Source organism: Lissotriton vulgaris, chromosome 5, assembly GCF_964263255.1.
Source record: "Lissotriton vulgaris chromosome 5, aLisVul1.2, whole genome shotgun sequence".
NCBI classification, from domain to species: domain Eukaryota; kingdom Metazoa; phylum Chordata; class Amphibia; order Caudata; family Salamandridae; genus Lissotriton; species Lissotriton vulgaris.
Genome location: NC_141693.1, coordinates 1009451519 through 1009474937, shown reverse-complemented (window position 1 = coordinate 1009474937; position 23419 = coordinate 1009451519). Strand labels below are relative to the sequence as shown.

The 23419-nt window shown below is 45.4% G+C and overlaps 1 protein-coding gene across 2 annotated transcripts in view; it reads left to right on the top strand.

Moving 5' to 3' along the window:
* The window catches only part of HOGA1 (4-hydroxy-2-oxoglutarate aldolase 1), a 120135-nt gene extending 97475 nt beyond the window's left edge, over positions 1-22660 (top strand). For both annotated transcript variants that reach the window (XM_086922622.1, XM_086922623.1), the window contains one exon: positions 22307-22660. In XM_086922622.1, the coding sequence (XP_086778748.1) occupies positions 22307-22456 (150 nt within the window). In that variant the 3' untranslated portion in view covers positions 22457-22660. The remainder of the gene's footprint in view (positions 1-22306) is intronic.
* The last annotated feature ends 759 nt before the right edge of the window (positions 22661-23419 follow it).

Genomic DNA, 23419 nt, shown 5'->3' with positions numbered 1-23419 from the left:
AATAATAAAAGACATCACCTATGACATGCCAACTGTTCACATTTCACTTTAGAACAATCCGATAAAGTGAGATGCACCGCGCACTCCCACCTATAGTTTTACTCCTACTTCAGTTAATGCTATTAGTTGTGTTCTTTTTTTTAAACTCTTTGTATTAAATGGTATTCAACAACATATAGCAGTACACAGCCTAGCCAAGCGCAGCACACACAGTCCTTTAGAGGTATGCCTCCAACATATTTGTTTGGTTATATGGGGTGAAGTCCCTGACATGTGTTCTTCACACACATCTGTTTTAGCTATTTATCTTCCATGCATTCTTCTAAATTTAAGGTTTCATGCACACTGTATAGGTAACAATGCCTTGGCTATACAGTCCTACTGCCTATTAGTCATACTAAGCCTTTACACACACATTTAAAATGTATAGCCATTCTCTCTGTCTCGCTTCTCCTGCTATACCATTTGCTTTTCACCACTTCTTATTTGGATGTCCTCTATGACTTTGTGGGCACTCGTATACACGTAATCGATGTAGACACTCTGGCCATTGGAAGATGTACACAGATAGTTGCAGATTTATCAATATTTCACGGAACGCAGCAAGACGCCTTCCTGTGCTGGCCATATTTAACATTATAAGGTGCATTCCTGTCCTCTCCTTGCGCTGGCACACTTTTGGCTGATTAGCCCCAATGCAGGTACCCTTGCGTATGGTGCAAGGGTGCCTGCGTTGCAGGCAGGACTATTTTTGTGAAGAAAGGGCTTCAGCATACGTAGAAAGAGGAAAAAAGGAGGAGAAATAAAAATATTTCTCGCCGTTACACCTCACCTGGGGAGGCGTAGCATTTTGACGCATTCCCAGGTCTACCACTAATGGTAAATCTAAGAACGCTACAAAATCCATGGATGGATGCGTAGGAAAACCCATGCTCCACCCATGGAACGCCTTCCTGGGGCAGGGTATTTCAGGCAGAGATTTGCACTGCCTCACATCACTCCACATGTACCAAGCCACGCAGAGCCTTACGTGGCTTGGTAAATCTGACTTTAGTGTTGCGTTGCCCTATTGTTATCTTGCGTGACGCAAGGACAATGCAACACTTTGATACATCTGGCCCATAGAGATTATCTGGATGGTCCATTGATCTAAAGACTATCTACCCATTAACTCTCCACATACCTTTTCTGATACGAAAGGCACCTTTCCTAACACCTGGACAGTAATATCACAATATTTTCTAAATACAATTGTGTGGACTGAGCCCAAATGCAGGAGAGGGCTCTAAAGATGTAAATGTGAAAACGAAGGTATCCTATAATCTCCTAAATTGCTTTATGTTTTCTTCCCTTCTAATGTTTCCTTCGTAGATCTTACTTTTTACCTGTAACTACCTCCTTATACTTTGGGAGTAAGCAGTGCAGTTTTGCTACGATCAGCTGGAGAGTAGGAGACATAATATTTCATTTTCTTATTAAGAATATGTCAAAAGAAATTCATACAATGCAAGGATAAGGTTCAAATGCATCATAAAGTGCAACGTTCCTCATCCAGAAACAGAGAGAAACAAAAATGATAAATAAACTTACATACCTATTGCCTCCAGCAGTGAGACCGCATACATTAATTCCAAACTGTTTCTGGGTTGTAACCAGGTATAAACATAGACATCCATTTTCTTAAAGGATCTCATATTCTCATAACCTAACTCTATCTACGAGGATCATTTTATAAAATTGACATTTCTAGGCCACTCAAGGGCAAGTCCTTTCGAAGCCAGTTGGAGCTACGCTGATTTGAGCTAAAGAAAAAGTAAAGATGTAAACACCAGGACCGAGGGTGGAATGCTAGATGCATGTCCTATACTGTATTAGTTTAATGCAATATTTAGCTGACAAAACACACTATCCTAATAGATTTTAATAATAGGACATGCAGCAAAGATTTGTTGCATCTCCCTGGATGCAGTGACCACGACAACACTTAAGGGCAGAGTACGAGTTTGGTGGTGCTGACTCGGCACCACCGAAGCCAAGCAAGGACCGTCCACCTTATCACAAGTTGAACTTGTGTAAGGCGGACGGTCCTTGGCTTTTCTCATGGGGGTGCCTGGGAAACATGACATGGGCCTAGACGTCCATGCTGTGCTGGAACTTTGGGGGAATACAGACAGGGGAGCACATGTTGTGCCCCCCTGAATGTATCCCCATGGCTGGGAGCATGGGGACCCTGTAGGGCCCCTTTGATTCTGCACCGCCAGCCTTGTCATGGCGGGGCTCCTGCCATCAAATAGCTGGTGGTGCAGAAACTCGTAATATGTTCAGCGGGACTGCGCTAGTCCCGCTCAGCATATTAGATTGTGGCGCAGCTCTGCCACCGCTAGGAAGTGTCTGTTCCCTGGCCCAGGAGGTGGGCCTACGCCGCAATGACTTTTAAAGTCGTAATGCGGCAGAAGAACCACCGCTAGCGCGAGTGCGGCGGTCTTATGATTGCCGCACTTTTAATCAGGCCCTTAGTCGCCCCTAACTCCATTTATACCATCGATAATGGGGTGTAGTAAAGGTCCTGTAATAATTTAAAATCATGTCCCCAATACAAGGGCCATTAAGCATAGGTTGATCAAGCCTATTGCTCACCTTAATATCTTTGAATTTACTTCAGTACCTAATGCCATATGGTCAAACTTGTGCCCATTACTCTGTTAAAAAGTTTTATTAACCATACGAACAAACCCTCTCCAGTTAACTTAATGAAAAAATTCTACAAAATCATTATGCATAAAGTTTTTATTCCTAGAATTTAAACTCTGAAGAGAACCTTGACGCTGCAGATATCATAAGGACCAATGTTAAGTCATTACATATTTAACTGAATTGCTTTATACGAGAAATTAACTCCATCCGTAATCATCTGGCTGTACATATTATGGCTTAAGTCTTGCCAGCATGTCCTTAAGCACGTAAAACCGCTCTTCATGGCCCGGGACTACAGGGGCCACAATCTCTCGCTGCAGTGAGGTATTTAGCCCCAATATCAGCATGTCAGCAGGAGCTTTAAGGAGGGGAGCTTGCCCGCTGTGCGGGATGCGCCTGTTCGCGGGCCTTGACGGGGCCAAGAGCGAGCTCATTTGCACCTGTCCGCCAAACAAGGCTAGCCAAACAAGGCTAGCCTGGGACACCCGCCTTGGCTACTTACTTCTAAATGTACTGTGGCCTGATGTTTTAGCTCAACCCTCAGATTATATCGAGTTGTATTGTGTTTTTTAATTGCACCTTTAGTGTTTGCACATATTATCGCCTAAACTTTACCCAGTGTGCCTTGGCTGTTTGGATGCATTTAAGATGTGGAAGAGAAAACTAGGCAATAGCAAAACAAATGGCAGATTGGGTGGGAATATTTAATAGGCGGTGAGTGCCTTGGATAAAAACATTTTGTTTGCTGAAAGACGGTTATCAATGGCTTTTGCTGCATTCAACACAACTCAGCCTAGTGAGGGCTATATTACAACAGCTATTTTTACTATAGGATGTTTGGACAGGGACCAAGGTGTAAAACACATTACAGCACCCAAGCAAACGAAAGTACCACGCACGAAGAGAAAACATAGAGTAATTAAACCCAAATGGATTATACCAAATCCATTGAAATTATCAACCCCTAGGTCCGCAAAGTCTGATACTTTACCTGATCTCATAGAGTTATCTGGGGAGTTTCTGGCACAGCTTAGTAAAGTGGCTGCTGACCTACTTGATTCCAAGCTCTCAGGGCTGTACGATCGCTTGGGGCTCATTGAGGTGAAACTCGCTGATTTAGAAGCATGAATTGTTAGGGGCCCGAGAGAGGGCGTGGTCTGCCATTGGGGCTTGGGCCATCCACTACTGGTGCGGAACCGTGGTCCCCAACAGAGCGAGAGGGTAGGGGACAACCGAACCGTCCTGTAATATAATAGCGGGGCCCCTTCCTCCCATATTAGTGATGATCGATGCCTGACCGACCCTGTGTTGGCTGACCCTACTACTGGGGATACAAAAAGGTATGCAGTTCCTGGTTGGTGCAGGGGTACAAAAGGGCTAGGCCGTCATAAGTCCTCACTGGTTACAGGGGGAACGGGGAATTCCTCCTGTTGGAATTAGGGCCCTCATACACCCGTCTGGTTGTCATTCTTCATCATAGGGCATGCTCCTCGTCAGGTTGGCGCTGCAATACCTGATGGGCTCCCTATGAGGGACTCTTTGGCGGAGATCTTCTATTCCAAGTAGCCTTTTGGTGACGAGGGGGTGAGGAGCCTATATGTGTAGATGCAAGGAGTTAAGGTGAAAGAACCAAGTTAAAAACAGAAATTGGAAGTAGCAGAGAAAACAATTTTAATCAAAAGGGTTTCCAACCTGATTAAAAACGAGGTGGCGCACTTCTGAAGTGATGTATCAGGGTTGGCGCTCTATCAAGTGGTCTACATGTTTCTCGCCTAGTAGTCCTTAAATCTAGCGGCGATTCGTCAGGACCAGTATAAACAAATCTATCTACACAATGTAGATGGTTGTCTGGTGATGTGTCCCTGATAAACCAACCTAGAAAACCTACAGTATGGTACCTGTAATTGGATGACCAACCTAATGAGATAAAAACAAGTATTAGACAACAAATTCATAAATGCAGTCCAATACACTGCACACGTATTTCCATAAAAACGACATGCTCAAAGCACACAGTGGTGTTAATTAAAAATCAATTGTAGGCAAAGTGAGAGCCACATGAGTGTCACATACTGTGGTGATATAAATGAGTATATGGAACACCCACCATGGTAGCTGTGAGAGGTTGGCCTGGTATGTGCTGTCTACTAATTAAAGTGGGCACCTTGCACCAGTCCAAACAACCTTAGAAAGCTATCAAAGTGGTAGCTGTGGAGAGCAGCCTTCAGGCTTAGTTCTGAAGGAATGTTAAGCAGCTTGTTTTACCAGAATGCAACCTTATAGTATTGGTTAAATGAAAGTAGAACCACACAGTAGTTATAAAAATATGTATTTATTATTATAACACACCATAAATACCCCACAGATAAACACAAAGCACACAATACTGTAGCACAGAAACAATCGTAATTAACACTAATACACAGTGGACTCAAAGGGTAGACCAAACCATACACCGAAAAAGTGTTATAAGAACCACGACTCGAGTCAAGACAGTGTCTAGAGCATGTAGAATCACTGGGACTCCAAGGAACCACCCAAGGTGAGTAAGTAGGGACTCCACGAAGGACGGGTGCAGTGTGAGAACACGATTGCGTGCTACATACAATTCAATGGGAGAGTCGCCATTGCAGTTTTACAGTTTAAGGATCATTCCCAGTGGATCACGACGGAATCCTTTTGAACATAGAAGGTTGAAGAGCCACCCCACCCGTGTATACCGAAGTACCAGAGTTACCTATCCCAGGGAAGCCGGGTACCTAGGGCTGAAGTGGCGTCAGAAACCGCCCTCATTCTCAATGGGAGTCTTCAAAGAAATGCCACTGCTGGAAAGAAGAAAAGTGTCCTGTGGAACCCACAGGTGAATTCTTGTTGGAAGAAACCTGAAAGCAGAGGGGACAGAGTCTGGGCCACTCAGAAGTGACCAGAGGCTCGGTAGACAAAGGCCCACCGATGTCCGGTGCTTCAGATGTGAAGATGGAGACCTTGACTCTACAGCTGCAGGGACTAGGAGATGTCAAGGACGACCAGGAGCCATATACAAGCTGTCCCATGAAGGATGTTGAGTGCTGAGGGGTCAGTGTCCGGCGGGAGCCTCAACAAGCCTTGGCAGCGGCAACCCACGAAGAAGATCAAAGAAGGTTACGGTCTGGCCCAGTAAGGGCCAGGGGACTCACCACAGCAAGGGGAGTCGGGCAAGTCTGGAGCAACCAGGGGAGCCCAAGAAAAGCAGTGTCGTCTCTCAAGTGGACCCACAGGGCAAAGGCACAGGAGTCGCGAGGGGACCTCTAGCAGTTTCACAAAGTCACAGTTTGCAGGGCACTGAGTCCGAGGAGGCCAAAGTCCTTTGTACGAAATGTGCACAGAGGTTGGGGCTATCGATAGCCCAATGCAGTTAGTTGGGGAATGCCAACAAGCATATGCACAAGCAAAAGTACTCGGTGCACCGGGGTTCGGGTTATGCGGTCCCCACAAGGAATACTGGCTTCAATCTTGGTGAGAGGATAGCTCGATCTCAAGGAACATAGTAACCCACCTCCTGTGTTGCTGGAGCCTTCGTAGTCCGCAGGAGCTCAGGATCAGTTGCGTTACAGTGCCTGCGAATGGAGGGGAGTGACTCCACCCGAAGAGAGATACTTCAGTTGCCCTTAATGCTCCACAGGTCCTGCACAGAGCCTGTATGGTGCACGGGCACAGACAATGCTTTGGACAGTGAGGTAGATGAAGTCGGGCCCAGTCAAAGTCCAGCGAAGTCCAGAGTGTCCAGACGGTCGAAGGTCAGTGGGTTCATGTTCAGAATCTGGTCCACGTCGAATCTAGGGTTCTACGGCCAGGTAAGCCCTTTTGTACCCACGGGAGAGTGTTGGACAGATTCAGGGGACCCTCCCAGGAGAGGGTCAGGACAGTGGGGAGGTTACTCCCATGTCCTTTGTCCAGTTTTGCGCCAGAGCAGGAGCCCACTGCCCTTAGCGCTAGGATAATTATTGCCGGCTATCGCTTGTTTTTATCGCTGAGATCAGCGACGCTTATCTCCAGAGCGATAAAAATAACCAAGTTAGCTGCCAATGTGAAATTATCGCTGGGATTCCAGCGATAATCGCACAACGTTTGGCGCTACGTTGTTGATAGGGCAGGGCATACTTAACCATGATATCCACCTTCCATTGGATATCATGGCTAAATCAAACTAAAAGCAGCCGTAAGGAGAGTAGTGATAACCGCGGTAAGCGCTACTTTTCTTATCGCTATGCTTGTTGGCGTACCCATTGATAAGTTATTTCGGGAAGGAACGCCCACTTTGCATCTCATTAGAGATGCAAAGGGAGGCGTAGGGAAAAAGGGTTCGAACATGTGATTATGCTTGTTAGCACCCTCTTGTTGATAGGGCGAAAACATTATCTCCCCTTTTCTGGCTTTTAAAGCCAGAAAAGCGGAGAGGAGACCCTTGATGATATGCCCACAAGTCAGACTAGTCAAAAACAGTGTAACATAAAGCAAAAAGTAGGCGTAACCATAATGGGTCAGTAATTTACAGCATCGACACCCCGGCAGGACTTACACTTGGAAATCCCTAGTGTCCTGGGCGGAGTCACAAAGGAAGAATATATCAGCACCCAGTTCATAAAGATACTTTAGATACAAAACGTGGGAGGTGAAGTAAAAGATATAGCAAGCACCTCTTTTGCATGAAGCCAGAAGATCAAGGAAAAGGTTTTCTAGGTTGGTTTATCAGGGACACATCACCAGACAACCACCCTGTTGTGCGGATAGATTTGTTTATACTGGTCCTGACGAATTGACGCAAGATCCAAGGACTACTAGGCGAGAAATATGTTGACCACTTGATAGCGCGCCAACATTGAGAACCTTCTTTTTGGACGTGAAGATTACTATACATAAAAGATATATATATATAGATATATATATATAGATATATATATATATATATATATATATATATATATATATATATATATATATATATATATATATATATATATATATATATATATATATATATGTGTGTATGTATGTATATATGTATATATGTATATATATGTATATGTATATATATATATATATATATATATGTATATATATATATGTGTGTATATATATATGTATATGTATATGTATATATATATATATATATCTCCCCCCCCCTACTGGCAGTCATAGTTAGGATTGGCTACCAAAAGAAATCCGCAACATTCTATTAGGGAATAACTCTGGGCCGGTTGAGGAATTTGTGTGTAATTTTCCAAAATCTTGGCCTGCTCCGCTCCGCTCCTTCCCTGGAAGTTTCGGTCGGATTCGTGAAGTGGGGTCTGAGAAAAAAAGGGGGTCCCAAAACGTGTTTTCCCCATGTTAATTTCCATAGGACGGTCTGACAAGTCTACAGCCCGAACCGCTGAATGGAATTATGCCAAACGTGGCAAAATTGTAGGGACTGATACGCAGATGTGCCTTTGCTATATTTGGTGGAAATTGCTCCAGTGGTTTTTTTGAAAATTAACTTAAAAAACACATATATATCTATAGGCGCGCACCGAGCGCTCACCGGTACGCGTACCGGGGAGCGCACCCGGCGCGCTACGGGAGTGCGCGAGCGGAAAGGTGATTGGCTGTCGGTTGTCTTTCAACATTCTAAACAGTCTGGAGAGTCCGCCATCTTGTGTCTCGGTAGAATCGAGACACAAGAGGTGAAAAAGAAAGGGGGAAATCATTAAAAGGGGGCAGAGTAGACACCCCCTGACCCCCTAGGTTTTCTGAGGGGGGCCTAGAAGGACCCTGAAGGGCAAAAAAAACTTTTTTTGTTTTTTTAATTTTCGCAGGGTAAGCCCTGGGTGCGTTCCCGGGTACGCTCTTCGGTACACGCACCCTAAGCGCACCACGGGGAAAAACTCTTTTTTATTTTTTTAAGAATACAGCTCTTTGATGGGAATTGGAGGTAGTTGTGAAAATAACTTTTTTTTCCTTCTTTTTTTCTTTTTTTTTACAAAAACGGGGAATGGGAAACTCCTCAACAGGAGCAAAATAAAAAAATCTAAATTAGGGCTGGGGATGGCAGCGGTGGTTCTCTATTGCTCGAACCATGAGCATAACACTTTGTTCCCCATAACAAAGTAGCTGATCACATTTTCTGCATTTAATTGTGGCTTCATTAAAAGCAGGCTGAATATTAGGGATCAGCTGGTCTGGTCGCCCCCTCACTGATGATGCAGTTGCTCCTCCAGTTGAGGTAGAAGCACCGTCCCCTGGAGCCTCTTGTGCCAGAGCCCGGACACTCTCTCGTGCATAGTTCTGAGGGTGCCTCCTCTCGACGTGCCGGATCATAGTTGAATTTCCAAAGGAATATTTTTTGGAAGGGGCACCCCGTGACAGGACAGTTTGACAAATTCGACACTCCACTTTTGGAGCATTTACTTTTTTTTGGTCTGCTGGTATGGAAAAAAAATCCAGATAAAATGCTCCTTTTTTCTAGGCTGAGGAACCTCTTCATCTAAAAATCTATCTGGGTCATCGCTGCTGCTGGATTCTCTGGCAGCCATGATATTCAAACAAAGATTAAGCAGCAAAAAGACAGGTCTTGCAGTCACAAAAGTGAAAGAAGAAGTGAAGGAAATGGGTGGGGATTTCATTCTTTGTAAAAACAAATATTAGCACCCAATGAAAAGTGTTATTTTAAGGCCATATGACTTGATGCGCTTACGCTGTGCGCTCCGAAGCGCTTCCGGGGGCACTTACGTGGCACGAACGTAGGCGCTTCCGGGGGCGCTTACGCGGCGCGAACGTAGGCGCTTCCGAGGGCGCTTACACGGCGCGCCTGAGTGACGTTTTGCTAGCTGTACGGAAATGCAAAATCATTTTCATTTCGTAAATTAAAAATACTGCTTTTTTAAGTATGGTACTGAATGTCTTGCATTATTATTTAGTTTTCATACATATTTTTTTTTTTTACGAACGCAGAATTAGCGCTCTCGCTGCGCTATTGGGAGAGCTTACCGGTGCGCGCACCCGGAGCGCTAAAAGGCAAAATTATACGGGTAAGCTCACCGGTGCGCGCACCCTGAGCGCACCAAGAAAAAATGATTAAAAAAATGAAAAATACATTGAAAAAATATTTAAAAAAATAAATTAATAATAATTAATACTTAGACAAAACAGCAAATAAAAAACCCACTAAAAATCATAGGTTACAAACTCGATATAGAAAGGAATTAGCTTTTTAAAAACCTTTGAAATTCAGTGAAAAAAACTGAGGTTTCACAATCGTTATAGTTAGGAATTAGCATTTAAAAAACCTTTGAAATTCAGTGAAAAAAACCAGAGGTATCACAATCGTTATAGTTAGGAATTAGCATTTAAAAAACCTTTGAAATTCACTGAAAAAACCATAGGTTTCACACCAGTTATAGTTAGCTGAACATTTTACTCATACAAAACCATTGAAATTCCCACGTTATAGTTAGTTGGACTCACTATAACTCGCGCGCCTGCAATCTACTGCTGATGATGTCACATATTACATCATTCATGACATGGTCAATGACATCACTGATGACATCACTGATGACATCTCAAATGACATCACTGATGACATTATCCAGTGTCTGTGTGGTTCTGTAAAGTTCTATACACCATTTGTGTGTTACTGCAAAGTTTAAATATGTTTTACATATTCAAGAATGAGTGGGTGTATAAGTGTCTGGATGATGGATTTAGTTGGTGCGTGACTGACTGTATGAGTGAGTGATTAAATGTGTCTTACTGAATGCATGGGTTAGTGACTAAACTGTATGTGTGCATCATTATGTCTGTTGTTGTGTAAGGTGCTGCATGTGTTGATTAGTAGCTATATAAGTGACTATATGGGTTATTGATTGGTTGCCCAAGTATTTGTATGTGAGGGTGAGTGTGTGTGGGAGTGGCTGGGAGTTGTGTGACTCTGTGCATAGATGTGTCAGCAATTGATTCACTTGGTGTATGGGTTCAAGAGTGCATGTGGAAATAGCTGTATGGACGGTTGACTGTGTGCATGGATGTGTTGGTGAATGAATGGATATCTCAGTGCTACATGTCCCAGTAAGTAAATATGTAAAACACAGTGCATGTGAGAGTTGGCATATATCAATGACTATACATGAGAGTCTGTGATTGCGTAAGTGACTGTATGGATCAATGTGTACTTGTATCAGTGATTGTAAAAGAGAGTAAGTATGTGTTAGTATATGTTTGAATAAGTAAAGTTATGTGTTTATAACTGTATAGATGAGGAAATGGGAGTGTGATTGATTCTTTGCATGACTAACTAGGTTTGTGAGTAACTCCATGGATGAGTGGCAGTGTGTCAGTGTCGGTATAGGTGTATGAGTGCATATGATAGTGTTGTATTGATGAGTGACTGTATGTATGAGTGATTGTATGGGTGAATGAGTGGATGTGTGTGTAGACTTAGGAATCAGTGAGTGTGTATGTAGTAACTAGTATTGGTGTGTCAATGGTTTCAGGAATGGTAGTCTGTATTCAACACTGGATGTATCAAAGGTTAGATTAGAGTGTGAGGAGGTGCATTATATTATCACATAGATGATGTCATCAGTGATGTCATCAGTGATGTCATTTGAGATGTCATCAGTGATGTCACTGACCATGTCATGAATGATGTAATATGTGACATCATCAGCAGTGGATTGCCGATGCGGGAGTTATAGTGAGTCCAACTAACTATAACATGGGAATTTCAATGGTTTTGTATGAGTAAAATGTTCAGCTAACTATAACTGGTGTGAAACCTATGGTTTTTTCAGTGACTTTCAAAGGTTTTTTAAATGCTAATTCCTTACTATAACGATTGTGAAACCTCTGGTTTTTTCACTGAATATATATATATATATATATATATATATATATATATATATTACCTACTGGCGGTCGCCAGTAGGTAGTTATAGTTAGGATCTACTTTCCATAGGAAATCCGCAATATTCTATTGGGAATAACTTTGGCGCCGGTGGACGAATCTTCGCCAATTTCTCAAAGTTCGTGGCCCGCTCCTTCCCTGAAAATGTGGGGGGGATTCGTCAAGCGGGGGCCGAGATAAAAGGGGGGTCCCAAAACGTGTTTTCCCCATGTTAATTTCCATAGGGCGGTCGAACTCACTTTTAGCCCGAACGGCTGAATGGATTTCCACCAAACTTGGCACAATTGTAGGGACTGGTACCCCGATGTGCCTTTGCTATGTCTCAAGATATATGCTCCAGTGGTTTTTACAAAAATTAACTTTGAAAAAATATATATTGGGCTACATTGGGCTATATATATGTTAGAGGCCAAATGTAGCCCAAATATCAGCCAGATGTAGCTGAAAAATTTGCTATTAAAAGTTAGGAATTAGCATTTAAAAAACCTTTGGAATTCACTGAAAAAACCATAAGTTTCACACACGTTATAGTTAGGAATTAGCATTTAAAAAACCTATTAAATTCACAGAAAAAAACATAGGTTTCACACCAGTTATAGTTAGCTGGAAATTTTACTGACATAAAACCATTGAAATTCCCACGTTATAGTTAGTTGGACTCACTATAACTTGCGCGGCTGCAATGCACTGCTGATGACGTCACATATTACATCACTCATGACATGGTCAGTGACATCACTCATGACATCACTGATGACACCATCCTTGTGACAGAGTGACAGACCTCCTTTCAGTGTAATGTAACCCTTGAAACACATATTCAAAAATAGAAACTAAAATTTTCAAAAAAATAGAGATACCCATACCAGTTTCAACAACCAATTCAGTAATACCACCATCTATTTACACATCCACTCATTCACCAACAGTTCTATATAGTCACTCATACATATATTCACTCATCATATGTATTGAAACACCTATACATCCTGTTACACACCGACAGTCATCCAAAAGTTACTCACACACATAATCACACATGCAAATAAACTATTGATCATCCATTTATTTGCATATACAGCTATACACACACTACCACCTTACTTCTAAGGAAACTTACACATACTTACTCTCTTAAACAATCACTTATAGAAACACATACTTATTTAAACAGGAACTCCTACAATCTCTCACTCTCACATATACTCACTTATATACATCAATACTCATATATACTAGATTAACACATATGTAGTTACTCATTAAGACACTAGTGAGACAGTCATTCACTCACTAACACACACATATACACACTCATCCACCCATACAGTCCTGCACATATGCTGTCTTCAAAACACATACAAACAGTGAGTCAGTCATTGATGCATCTATGTGCTAAGTAATACCCCCACCAAACCATACAGACACTCATACTGATACTAAAAAATATAAAACAACAAAAAAAGAATTAAAAAAACAGTGACACCATCCTTGTGACCGAGTGACAGACCTCCTTTCAGTGTAATGTAACCCTTGAAACACATATTCAAAAATAGAAACTAAAATATAAAACATATTGATTTTTCAGAAAGACACACATTCCCTGGATGGTGTCATCAGTGATGTTATGAGTGATGTAATATGTGACGTCATCAGCAGTGCATTGCAGGCGCACAAGTTATAGTGAGTCCAACTAACTATAACGTGGGAATTTCAATGGTTTTATGTCAGTAACATTTCCAGCTAACTATAACTGGTGTGAAACCTATGGTTTTTTCAGTGAATATATATATATATATATATATATATATATATATATATATATATATATATATATATATATATATATATATATATAACATTTACTAAGAGCACGGACAAGAATAGTTTCTTGCATTATAATTGTGTCCTCAATTTCTCACTGAAAGAACACCTCCCTTTCCACAGCTGCTAAGAGTGAAAGAGATTATTTCTGGAAGAGTTGAAAATAATCATCATTTCGAGCATGTGCTTACCAGGATCAAACAAGATTTTATCCTGAGCACATGTCCAGTCCAAAAGCACTCTATCCCATGCATAGGATTCTGAATCAGAGGGTCCTAGTTATCTTTTTCCCCTGATTCAATCCTATAGTCCCTCCAGTCATCTTAGATCCAGTGAAGCAGCTCTGGCGGAGATTCCTAGGGTGCGCAGAATTCGACTGGGGGGCAGTTCCTTAAGTCTTTTGGCAGCCAAGTTGTGGAATTCCATGCTGTTGCACCTGAGACTTGAACATTCCGAGGCAAGGTTCCGGAAAGATCTTAAGACCTGGCTCTTTATGCAGAGTCAGTAGATCTAGTGGGCCTCATCTGTTTTCTAACTATCTTTTCTGGGAGTGGTGCTATTGCTCAGCGCAGGGACACTCCACAGACTAACCAGGTGCACTGCAAATCTCATTCATTCATTCACGCATTCATTGGGAGTAGGTATCTCACTATGTTGTTCAAGGTGTTGAGACTACTAAAAGTATTCAGATTTTACGTCTGTGGTATTTCCAGTCTTGGCAAATTATGCTGACACTACAAGCTAAAATGCTTAACTTACCCCCACATTTCTCCATGGTCACTCCTCAAATGTGGGCTTCTTTTGTGGGTTTGGTCCCTCTCTGAACCTGCCTTTCTCTGTTCGGTTCGAGTAACATGGCTACAGTAACTTTGGAGCCTCCTCAATCTGCCCGTTGTAATAGCTTGGGAACCTCGCCTTTCCTGCTGGATGTGGTGGTGTTTACAACTGAAGTAGAATAATCCGTGGACAGACACCGCAGGGAAGAAGGTGAGCCACGGGCAGCACTTGGCAGGGTCAGGAGTAGACTCTGTCTTCATCTGAGAGTGCTATTTTGGAGATCCCTGTGCATTTTAATGTGACTTTCATTACTTTTACAAAAATGTGCTACTGCAGTTCTATGGATCTGCCCACTTAAAGCGAAAGCAGCCAAATGCAAACTGAGAGAATTGAGTTCTCCTTACTATTAGAGCATAATAAGTATTGCACAACCCATTCCATTAGGGTTGTTTAAACCATGATCCTCAAAATCCAGTAATGGGAATACAGATAAACGAGAATGACAAAAATGTGTGTCTGATGATTTTGGCCATAGTCTCCACCTTGCTCTATATGTGCTCAAAGGGCAGGCAGAGGCCACAACAGATATTTTTATGATGGATTTTAGTTTGGTAACTATGCCTTAGCCTGTTGAATATTAACAAAAATGCAAATGTTTGCTTTCTTTTGTTTAGCATTCTCTGTATTTTACTGTTGTGTTTATAATGACGCTTCGTTTATCTAATAAACTAAATATTTAGGTGAGCTTGACAAAAGCCGATACTCTGGGACAAGAGATAAAACAAAGAGAGCATTGAAAGTGGCTTTTTCATCTTTAAGAACAGTATCTATGATGTACAGTGTTTGGAAGCTGCAGACCTCTAACCACTGTATGATCTCAAAATTAGTTTGAGTAGCCTATGTGTATTTGAACCATCAGAAAAGAGTAGATAAGTTGCACAAACGATTGCACCAACTTTCCTTATTTAGGGCGGAAGCTTCCGGCCATTTCCACAAAATTTGAAGTTTCTCAATATTTTTAGATTGTTCATCCTAAAACATATATTTCTCTGATGCAAGTCAATGGGCAAATGCAGCATCCTCTTTCTACTGTCAGGTTTTCCCGAGGCCGCAAATTCTGGCCTGTGCGAACCATTTGTTTTCCCCTGTCTCTTTTGCCTATTCATACTCCTCAATCAATCAATCGATCAAGCATTTATAAAGCGCGCTACATACCCGTGAGGGTCCCAAGGCGCTGAGGGGGGAGGGGGGGTTCTGCAGCTAGAGGTTGAAGAGCCAGGTCTTGAGTAGTCTCCTGAAGGTCTGTGGGTCCTCTGTCTGCCGAAGGTGGAGGGGGAGGGAGTTCCAAGTCTTGGCGGCACGGTAGAGAAGGATCTGCCTCCGGCGGTGGTTCTGTGGATGTGTGGGACGGCGGCCAGGGAGAGGTCGCCGGAGCGGAGTCTCCTGTTGGGTGCGTAGAATGATAGTCGGTTGTTGAGGAAGGCCCCCTCCACGTTTGCCTTCTTCCATTCCACCTACCGCAGAAGAAAACGTGATAAAGAAAAGGCACCAGTTTCACAGCAGTTGGGACTAAATACCATTATTAGGCAGGAGGTTTTGGGTCGGAGAGGATATGCAGGAGGGGCTAAGGAAAGGGTAGGGGTGGTGAGGAAGGGGACGAGTGCAAACCTGTTTCCCCCTGCAAAAAATATCACAATTTGAGTTGTTATTGTATGTTATATTTACAGTAGTGGTAATCTAATGCATACTTGGATATTTTAAACTATAATAGAACATATTGGACTTTTATCCTGAAGACAATGTGCACTACCTAATGGCCTGCCAATTTTCTCTCTCCTAAAATTATCTAAGTCGGGTCTCAAAGCTCAGATAATGTACTCGATTTTTCATCAATGTGATAATGTCAGTTTGATTACCACTCAGCATGTAATTCACGTTTGTCCAAAGAAAGACCAAACAGTTGAACCAGGAATTACCACAAGACCCTAATTTACCCCTAGCTTTATCCCAGATAAATGTTTTGATAATGCCTTCAGTTGATCAATTGAGCCTGTTGCTTAGCAGATAGCTACCGACCCAAATCAAATACAGATTGCTCTTGAAGATACAACTGAAGCGAATGTGGGCCTGGGAATCGAAATTTGCCTAGCTTATGTAACGGTAAGTTTCAATTCTATTAAGGACACGGAGGCGAGGATTATGCTATATCTTCCTTCGCTTTATTAACATAAAGACTCCACAGCAGCTTAGGAAAAGATATACAACAGTGAACAAAAATGCTTTAAGGCCTAAAGCATTTGACGGAACGTCCAACAGATCAAAAAACGACAACTCCCAAGAGTCTCTTGCATATTGACAGTCCATAGTCCTTCTATTCTGTCCATCACCGCTATAAACCCGGCCTTCTCTTCCTCTTCCTCCTCTTTCTTCGCGCAGATCACGCAAACACCTCATTGATCCTGCTTAGCACCCTCGTTGCCTGTCGAGAAAAGGGACAGCGTAAGCGAGGTGGCCCAGGAATACAACAATAAGGCAAGGAGCATTCAGTGATTATTACAGTACAGACAATGAAAAGGAAAACGCTTTACTTACTGTCATACGGGTGGGTAGAGACACCACTGTGTAGCCTGGGTGGGATAATCCTCGCCTCCGTGTCCTTAATAGAATTGAAACTTACCGTTACATAAGCTAGGCAAATTTCGATTCTATGTCAGGACCGGAGGCTTCAGATTATGCTAGTTCAAAGCTTACTAACCAGCAACTGGGCCAAATATACCACGGGCTTAAAATAAAACCTCTTAAAGGTGGAATCCGAGGACCAATCCGCAGCCCGCATTAGATCCTCCAAGCGAGCACCCACCGAGAACGCCTTAGAGGCCATGGCCCCTCTGGCAGAGTGTGCTCCAAAAAGATTCGTATTGATGCCTGCTTCTTGCATGACCCACCGCACCCACCGAGCAATAGTGGGGGAGGAGACAGCTTTGTGTGGCTTCCGCAGGGCAATCAACAACTGACGTTCGCCCGGAGGGCGCAATTCCAAGGTCAGGTCTTCATATGCTTTGAGGCATTGCACAACACACAACTTAGGAGTGTCTAGAAAAGCTGGATAGGAAATGGATCGCGACGACGTTTTAGTGCGTCGGCCCACGGTAAAAGTGACCCCATCCGGGGAAAAAATGCGTGCAGATATATCCAGCGCGCGCACGTCAGAGACGCGTCTACAAGAAACCAAACATAACAACATGGCCAACTTCGCGGAAAGCTCCTTAAGAGAGAGGTAGGAATTGACCGGCCAGGACAGGAACAAGTTCAGAACCAAATTGACGTCCCAAAGGACGGAGTACCTGGGTTCAGGGGGTAAAGCGAGACGAATAGCTCGCAGAAGCCGACAAACAAAAGGATGTTCCCCTACCGGGTGGCCAACGATGTTGTCATGGCCTGCTGAAATTGCCGATCGGATAGCATTGATCGTTCTGTAGGCCAGGCCCTTGTCGGCTAGGTGGGCCAGGAAATTCAACACGGGAACGAGGCCCGCGACCAAGGGATCCAAATCCCTTCGTAGACACCAACGCATCCACTTAAGCCAAGCGGATCTGTAGCGCTTCGTCGTACTATCGGCCCATGCTTTGGAGAGCTCTGCGTGATGAGAGGATGCGGTTCCCGATCCGGATTTGTCAGGAGCAGAGGAAACAGGGGGAGTAGGATTGGAAAATCCTAAGAAAGTTCCAGAAGAACCGGAAACCACACTTGAGACCTCCAGAGCGGTGTAACCAACACCAACTCCGCTCCTTGGCGGCGTATTTGGGCCGCTGTTCGCACTATCATGGAGAACGGGGGAAACGCAAACGGTCTTTCCCGACTCCAGTCCTGTAGAAAGGCGTCCGTGGCCTCCGCCAGAGGGTCCGGCCTCCAGCTGAAAAAACGCGGCAGCTGGTGGTCGAGACGGGACGCAAACAGGTCCACCGAAAAAGGACCCCAGAGAGTGTGTAACCACCGGAAGACCTCCGGATCCAGTTTCCACTGACTGGCATCCCCGAGGTGCCTGGAATGCCAATCCGCTACTTGGTTGGCCCGACCCGGTAGATACTCCGCCGTCACCGCACTGTGACGCGACAGACAGTAGTCCCAGAAGTCCTTCGCCAAATCCGCCAAAGCGCGGGAACGAGGACCCCCTAGATGGTTCACATAACGAACCGCCGAAACGTTGTCCATCCGTAGAAGGACACAGGCTTTGACCGAATCCTTGGTCCAACAACGGACTGCGAAGGAGCCCGCCAGGAGTTCCAAATAGTTGATATGCAATCGTTGTTCTTCTGAAGACCAGGCGCCGCCGGTGGAGAAATCCCCGCACCGGGCGCCCCAGCCCGACCTGCTGGCATCGGACTCTATGACTAGATCCGGGGCCGATCCGAAGATCGCCCGACCATTCCACGCCTCCATGTGAGACAGCCACCAAGACATTTCCTCCTTCACTTCGTTCGTGAGAGGAACCCACTGATCGTAGCTCATCCCACGTCGTAGGTGTTGAGCTTTGAGACGTTGGAGTGCCCTGTAGTGCAGGGGGCCCGGAAAAATCGCTTGGATGGAGGACGACAGAAGTCCTACCACCTTGGCGATATGGCGCAAAGAAGTGCGATCTTTGGCGATCGTCTGCCGAAGCAGGTGTCGTATCTTCGCGACTTTCCGACTCGGCAGGCTCAAGACAGCCTGCACCGAGTCCACCACGAAACCCAGGAAGGTAATCTTCTGAGTGGGAACCAAAACCGATTTGGAGCCGTTGATTACGAACCCCAGTTTCTGAAGAAGGTGTACGGCCTGCCGAAGCTGGCCCGGCAACACCTCCGGGCACTGCCCCATGAGGAGGATGTTGTCCAAGTACACCAACATCCGAACCCCCTGACTTCTGAGAAACTCCACTACCGGGTGGAGCACTTTCGTGAAGCACCAGGGGGCCGAAGAGAGACCGAACGGCAGTGCGGTGAACTCGAACACCCTGTCGTTCCATAGAAACTGTAGGAAACGACGATGCGGCGGGTGGATGGGGACGACCAGATAGGCGTCCTTGAGATCCAGTCTCACCATCCAATCCCGAGGGAGGAGTACGTCTCGAAGGAGGTGGATACCCTCCATCTTGAAATGACGATAGATCAACCACCCGTTGAATTCTTTGAGATTGATCACAGGCCTCTTGCCCCCATCCGTCTTGTCCACCAAGAAGACATTGCTGAGGAAACCGTTGGGATGGCGCTTTGATAGGCGGATAGCCCCCTTGCGGAGCAGTTCCAAGACCTCTCCGTCTATCAACCGCGCGCCGGACTCTGAAAACACCATCGGATGCGGGGGCACCGCTTGCGTGGGCTGGTCGTAGAACTCTATGTGGAACCCACGTACGGTTTGCAAGACCCAAGCGTTGGCAGTGAGCAACTCCCACTCCCCGTAAAAGGTTGCCAACCTCCCTCCAATTGGAGCCTGATCCAAACAAAGTACACTTACCGGAGGCATTTCCTTGTCCAGAGTTCTTCCTGAACCCCCTGCCGCCGAAGCGCTGCCCTCTGGTGGGGTAGAAGTTGTTAAAGTTTGCTGAGGTCTGGTACTGGCCTCTGCCGGAGCCTTGTCCTTTAGTGTTGGCTTGTTGGCCCCTCCGGAGAAACGTTGGTGAAACACCCGTTTAATGCTGGACTGAGCCTTGTCCAGCGATGTGAACGTGTTAACGAACTTGCCCAGCTCCCTGATAAAGGGCTCGCCGAAGAGGCCTCCCTGGGCTACTGCACCCGCCTCCGACGAGGCCAGATCCCCCAACTTCGGGTCCAATTTAATCAAGAGCGAACGCCGCCGTTCAGTAGACAGGGCGCAGTTGGCGTTGCCTAGGAACACGATCACCCTTTGGGCCCAATTGGAGAGCACCTCCGGGGAAATGACGGTGCCATTAGCCTTTGCTTCCTTCGCCATATCGAGGATCTTCGTGGCAGGACCCACTGCATCCAACAGTTTGTCCTGGCAGGACCGCAAGGACCGATCGATACCTTTCCTGGGATCTTTCATAAACTTCGCCAAGAAGGTGGCCATTTTGGAGTCCAACTCAGGAGTCATGGCCACCTTACCCTCCAAAGTCGGTCTAGGGCACTCCCCACGCAGGCAACTCCTTGCCTCCTTCTCCAACGGCTTGCGTAGCCGACCTGCTACAAATTTTGCCACCGTCTCTCCCGGTGCCCAAGCCGCGGAGCGTGGGTGGACGATCTCGTCCGGATCCAGCATGCCCGACTCATCCCGTGGCATTTCCTTGGACGAGGACGACGGGAGCCAAGATCGGACCGATTCCCCGTCGTCATCAGTGTCCGGAGAGTCGTATACAGGGGAAGCGGGGGCTGTCGACACGACCCCCGAAGCACCAGGATCCGCCAAGGGGGTAGGGGGCACCGCCGTTGCCTTCGCCAAAAAGGCGTCCCGGAGGCGTTCAAACGCGCCCCTGTCCACTCCTTGGGCCTCCGAGGACGGGCCTTCCCTGCAGGGCTTTTTCGGTGCGGGCGGTAATCCGCCTGATGTCCCCGGGAGTTCGGGGGCCGGAGTCACATGCGCGGATGCAAGCTTTGCGCATTCCTCCACAATGCGGGCGGAGAGGCGGTCTTCCATAGGCCCTACCACCTCCGTCACGCAGCGGTAAATGGAACTATCCACCGCCTGGTAGAATTCGTCGTCCTGTAGGTAGGAGTAGGGTTCTTCCTCGTACTCTCCCTCCATTCTGAAGCACAGGTTACAGTAACTCCAAAGGCACCCAGGAGGGTGTTAATCGAGATATTCCTCGAGTATGGGCAGACCAACTGACTGCGATCACTTTGTGGGCCAACGGCAGTGGCAGGTAGGGTTGCACCGACCCCCCAGCGTGCGGACTCTCCTCACCGGGACCGAGTCTCTGTACCCCTCAAGCGCGCCAAGCCACACACAACCAATGAGGTGCACAAAATGCGCCCGAAGGCGTTTCACGCGGTCAGCGCCGCAATACAGACCCCAACGGGGCGTCAGAAACAGGGAGTACAGACCCGGATCACCAGGTGTCAGAGGGGTACGCGAGGGCTGGCTCCTGCGCAGGCAGACTCCACGGCGCGGCCCCTGTAACTGCGGAGGCGCACCGACGAGTCGGCGAGACGCGAGGGCGCCCCCTGGCGGCTTTCTTACTCACCGCACACAAATGGGAAAGAAAGATCGCGTAGGAACGGTAGAACGTTCCCGCGACCGGGGACTCTGTAATGGAAACAAACCATGGGGCGAGTCCCCAACGATCGTAAATACAATACAACCAGTAATCTCATAAAGGAAACATGAAAAGCACTTATCTGGCTGCGGGAGCAGCGAAGAAAGAGGAGGAAGAGGAAGAGAAGGCCGGGTTTATAGCGGTGATGGACAGAATAGAAGGACTATGGACTGTCAATATGCAAGAGACTCTTGGGAGTTGTCGTTTTTTGATCTGTTGGACGTTCCGTCAAATGCTTTAGGCCTTAAAGCATTTTTGTTCACTGTTGTATATCTTTTCCTAAGCTGCTGTGGAGTCTTTATGTTAATAAAGCGAAGGAAGATATAGCATAATCTGAAGCCTCCGGTCCTGACATAGAATCGAAAAATGAAGGCTACAGAAAACGTAGGACATTGCGTCGAATAATAGTTTACCAGGAAAGGCTGCATGGACGCAGAACAGGTTACCATCAATTTAGAATAGGCACACCAGCACAGTTGCCAGTTAATCATAAAGGTATCCTAATGCAACATTTATATTCCTACATTTGTATATGCTTTGCTGTTTTTTTTTATGGTAAATAAATATAAATTTTTGCTATTTAATTACCGTTTGCTGAATGCGACTTTATGAATTCGAGTTATCATGATTTAAGCCATGCCCCTAATTGTGTTGGCCACTCCCCTGTAAACAGGGTTGCCACGCCCTTTTAGAGACCCTCCAGTTTTTTTCATCCCGCTTGAAGCCCAGCCCAGAGTGAACTGCTTTAACTTATAAAATGTGTTTTGCATGTTGTACTTGAGCATCCCTTCCACTGTTGTGTTCTGAGCATTTTGCGTTTTCTGTGTGTTTTTTTCCAGATAACGCGCAAGTTTGGGATCCCAGGTTTAAAGCAAGCGATGGAGTGGTTTGGCTACTACGGAGGTCCCTGCCGCCCCCCTTTGCTTCCATTGACAGAGAGTCAAGTGAAGGAACTTCACAGAGATTTTACAGCTAACGGTTGGCTCTGAGCGCTGTGGTGGAAATGCTTAGCCACTCCAACCCTTTCATTGCATGACCTTCTGCCTTCAGGAGGATTGGTCAAATAATTTTTCATGTTCTCTTATTTGCTTTTTTTCAACAACTGAGTGTACTGCCGATGCTGCTGATTGGTCAGTGCACCATGCTGGTGGTCGTCTTCACAAAATAAATCATTTTTTGCTTGCCTACTTTTAGTTCTGATCCGAGGTTGATTGTGCTGCCTTTGAAAGGTACTCACACACCTCATGTAAAACCATACATACATGTAGTTGTGAGTACCCAGTCCTGCATCCGGACGGTGTACTTTGTTGAGCTGTTTTAGACAGTAGAAAAAATGGGCGATTGCCCACTGCCTCCACCTTTCGCGCCACCCTGGTAAAGGGATAAAAATAGCTTGAGGTCCTGCCGTACCAGTGTGTATTAAAACAGATTCTTATATAATTTGATAGCTGAGCATGTTTTACAGAAGCTTTCTGTGCATGCCTGATCAGGCTGTTAGTGGCAAATTAAAAAAGAAACATTCTGTCTCATGTCTTGATCCTTACTTAACCTCCCCTCTTCGATCTTACCTTCTCTCTTTAGTGCGCTCTCTTGCTGTCAGCATCACAAGGCACCTCTCAAGACTCTGTCTCCACCTCACCTCTCTCACTACACATCTCCCGTACCCCACCTCTCTTGTGACCTCACACTCACAATGGTTTTCTATGCCTTCATCTAAATCTGTCTTTTTTCCCCCCTCTCTCAGCCAGCCACCTTGCTCCAATTATCTCTTTCCATATCTCAGTAGGTTTCCTCTGTGTGTCTCTCAGCCATCTGTATGCCTCAGCATTGTATCTCACCATTCTACCTCACATTTCTCACACCACTTCATCGCATTGTACCCCACTCTCGCACAACCTAACCTCAGTTTACCTCACCATGCATTTACTACGTCATTCCCATCTCTCTTCTTT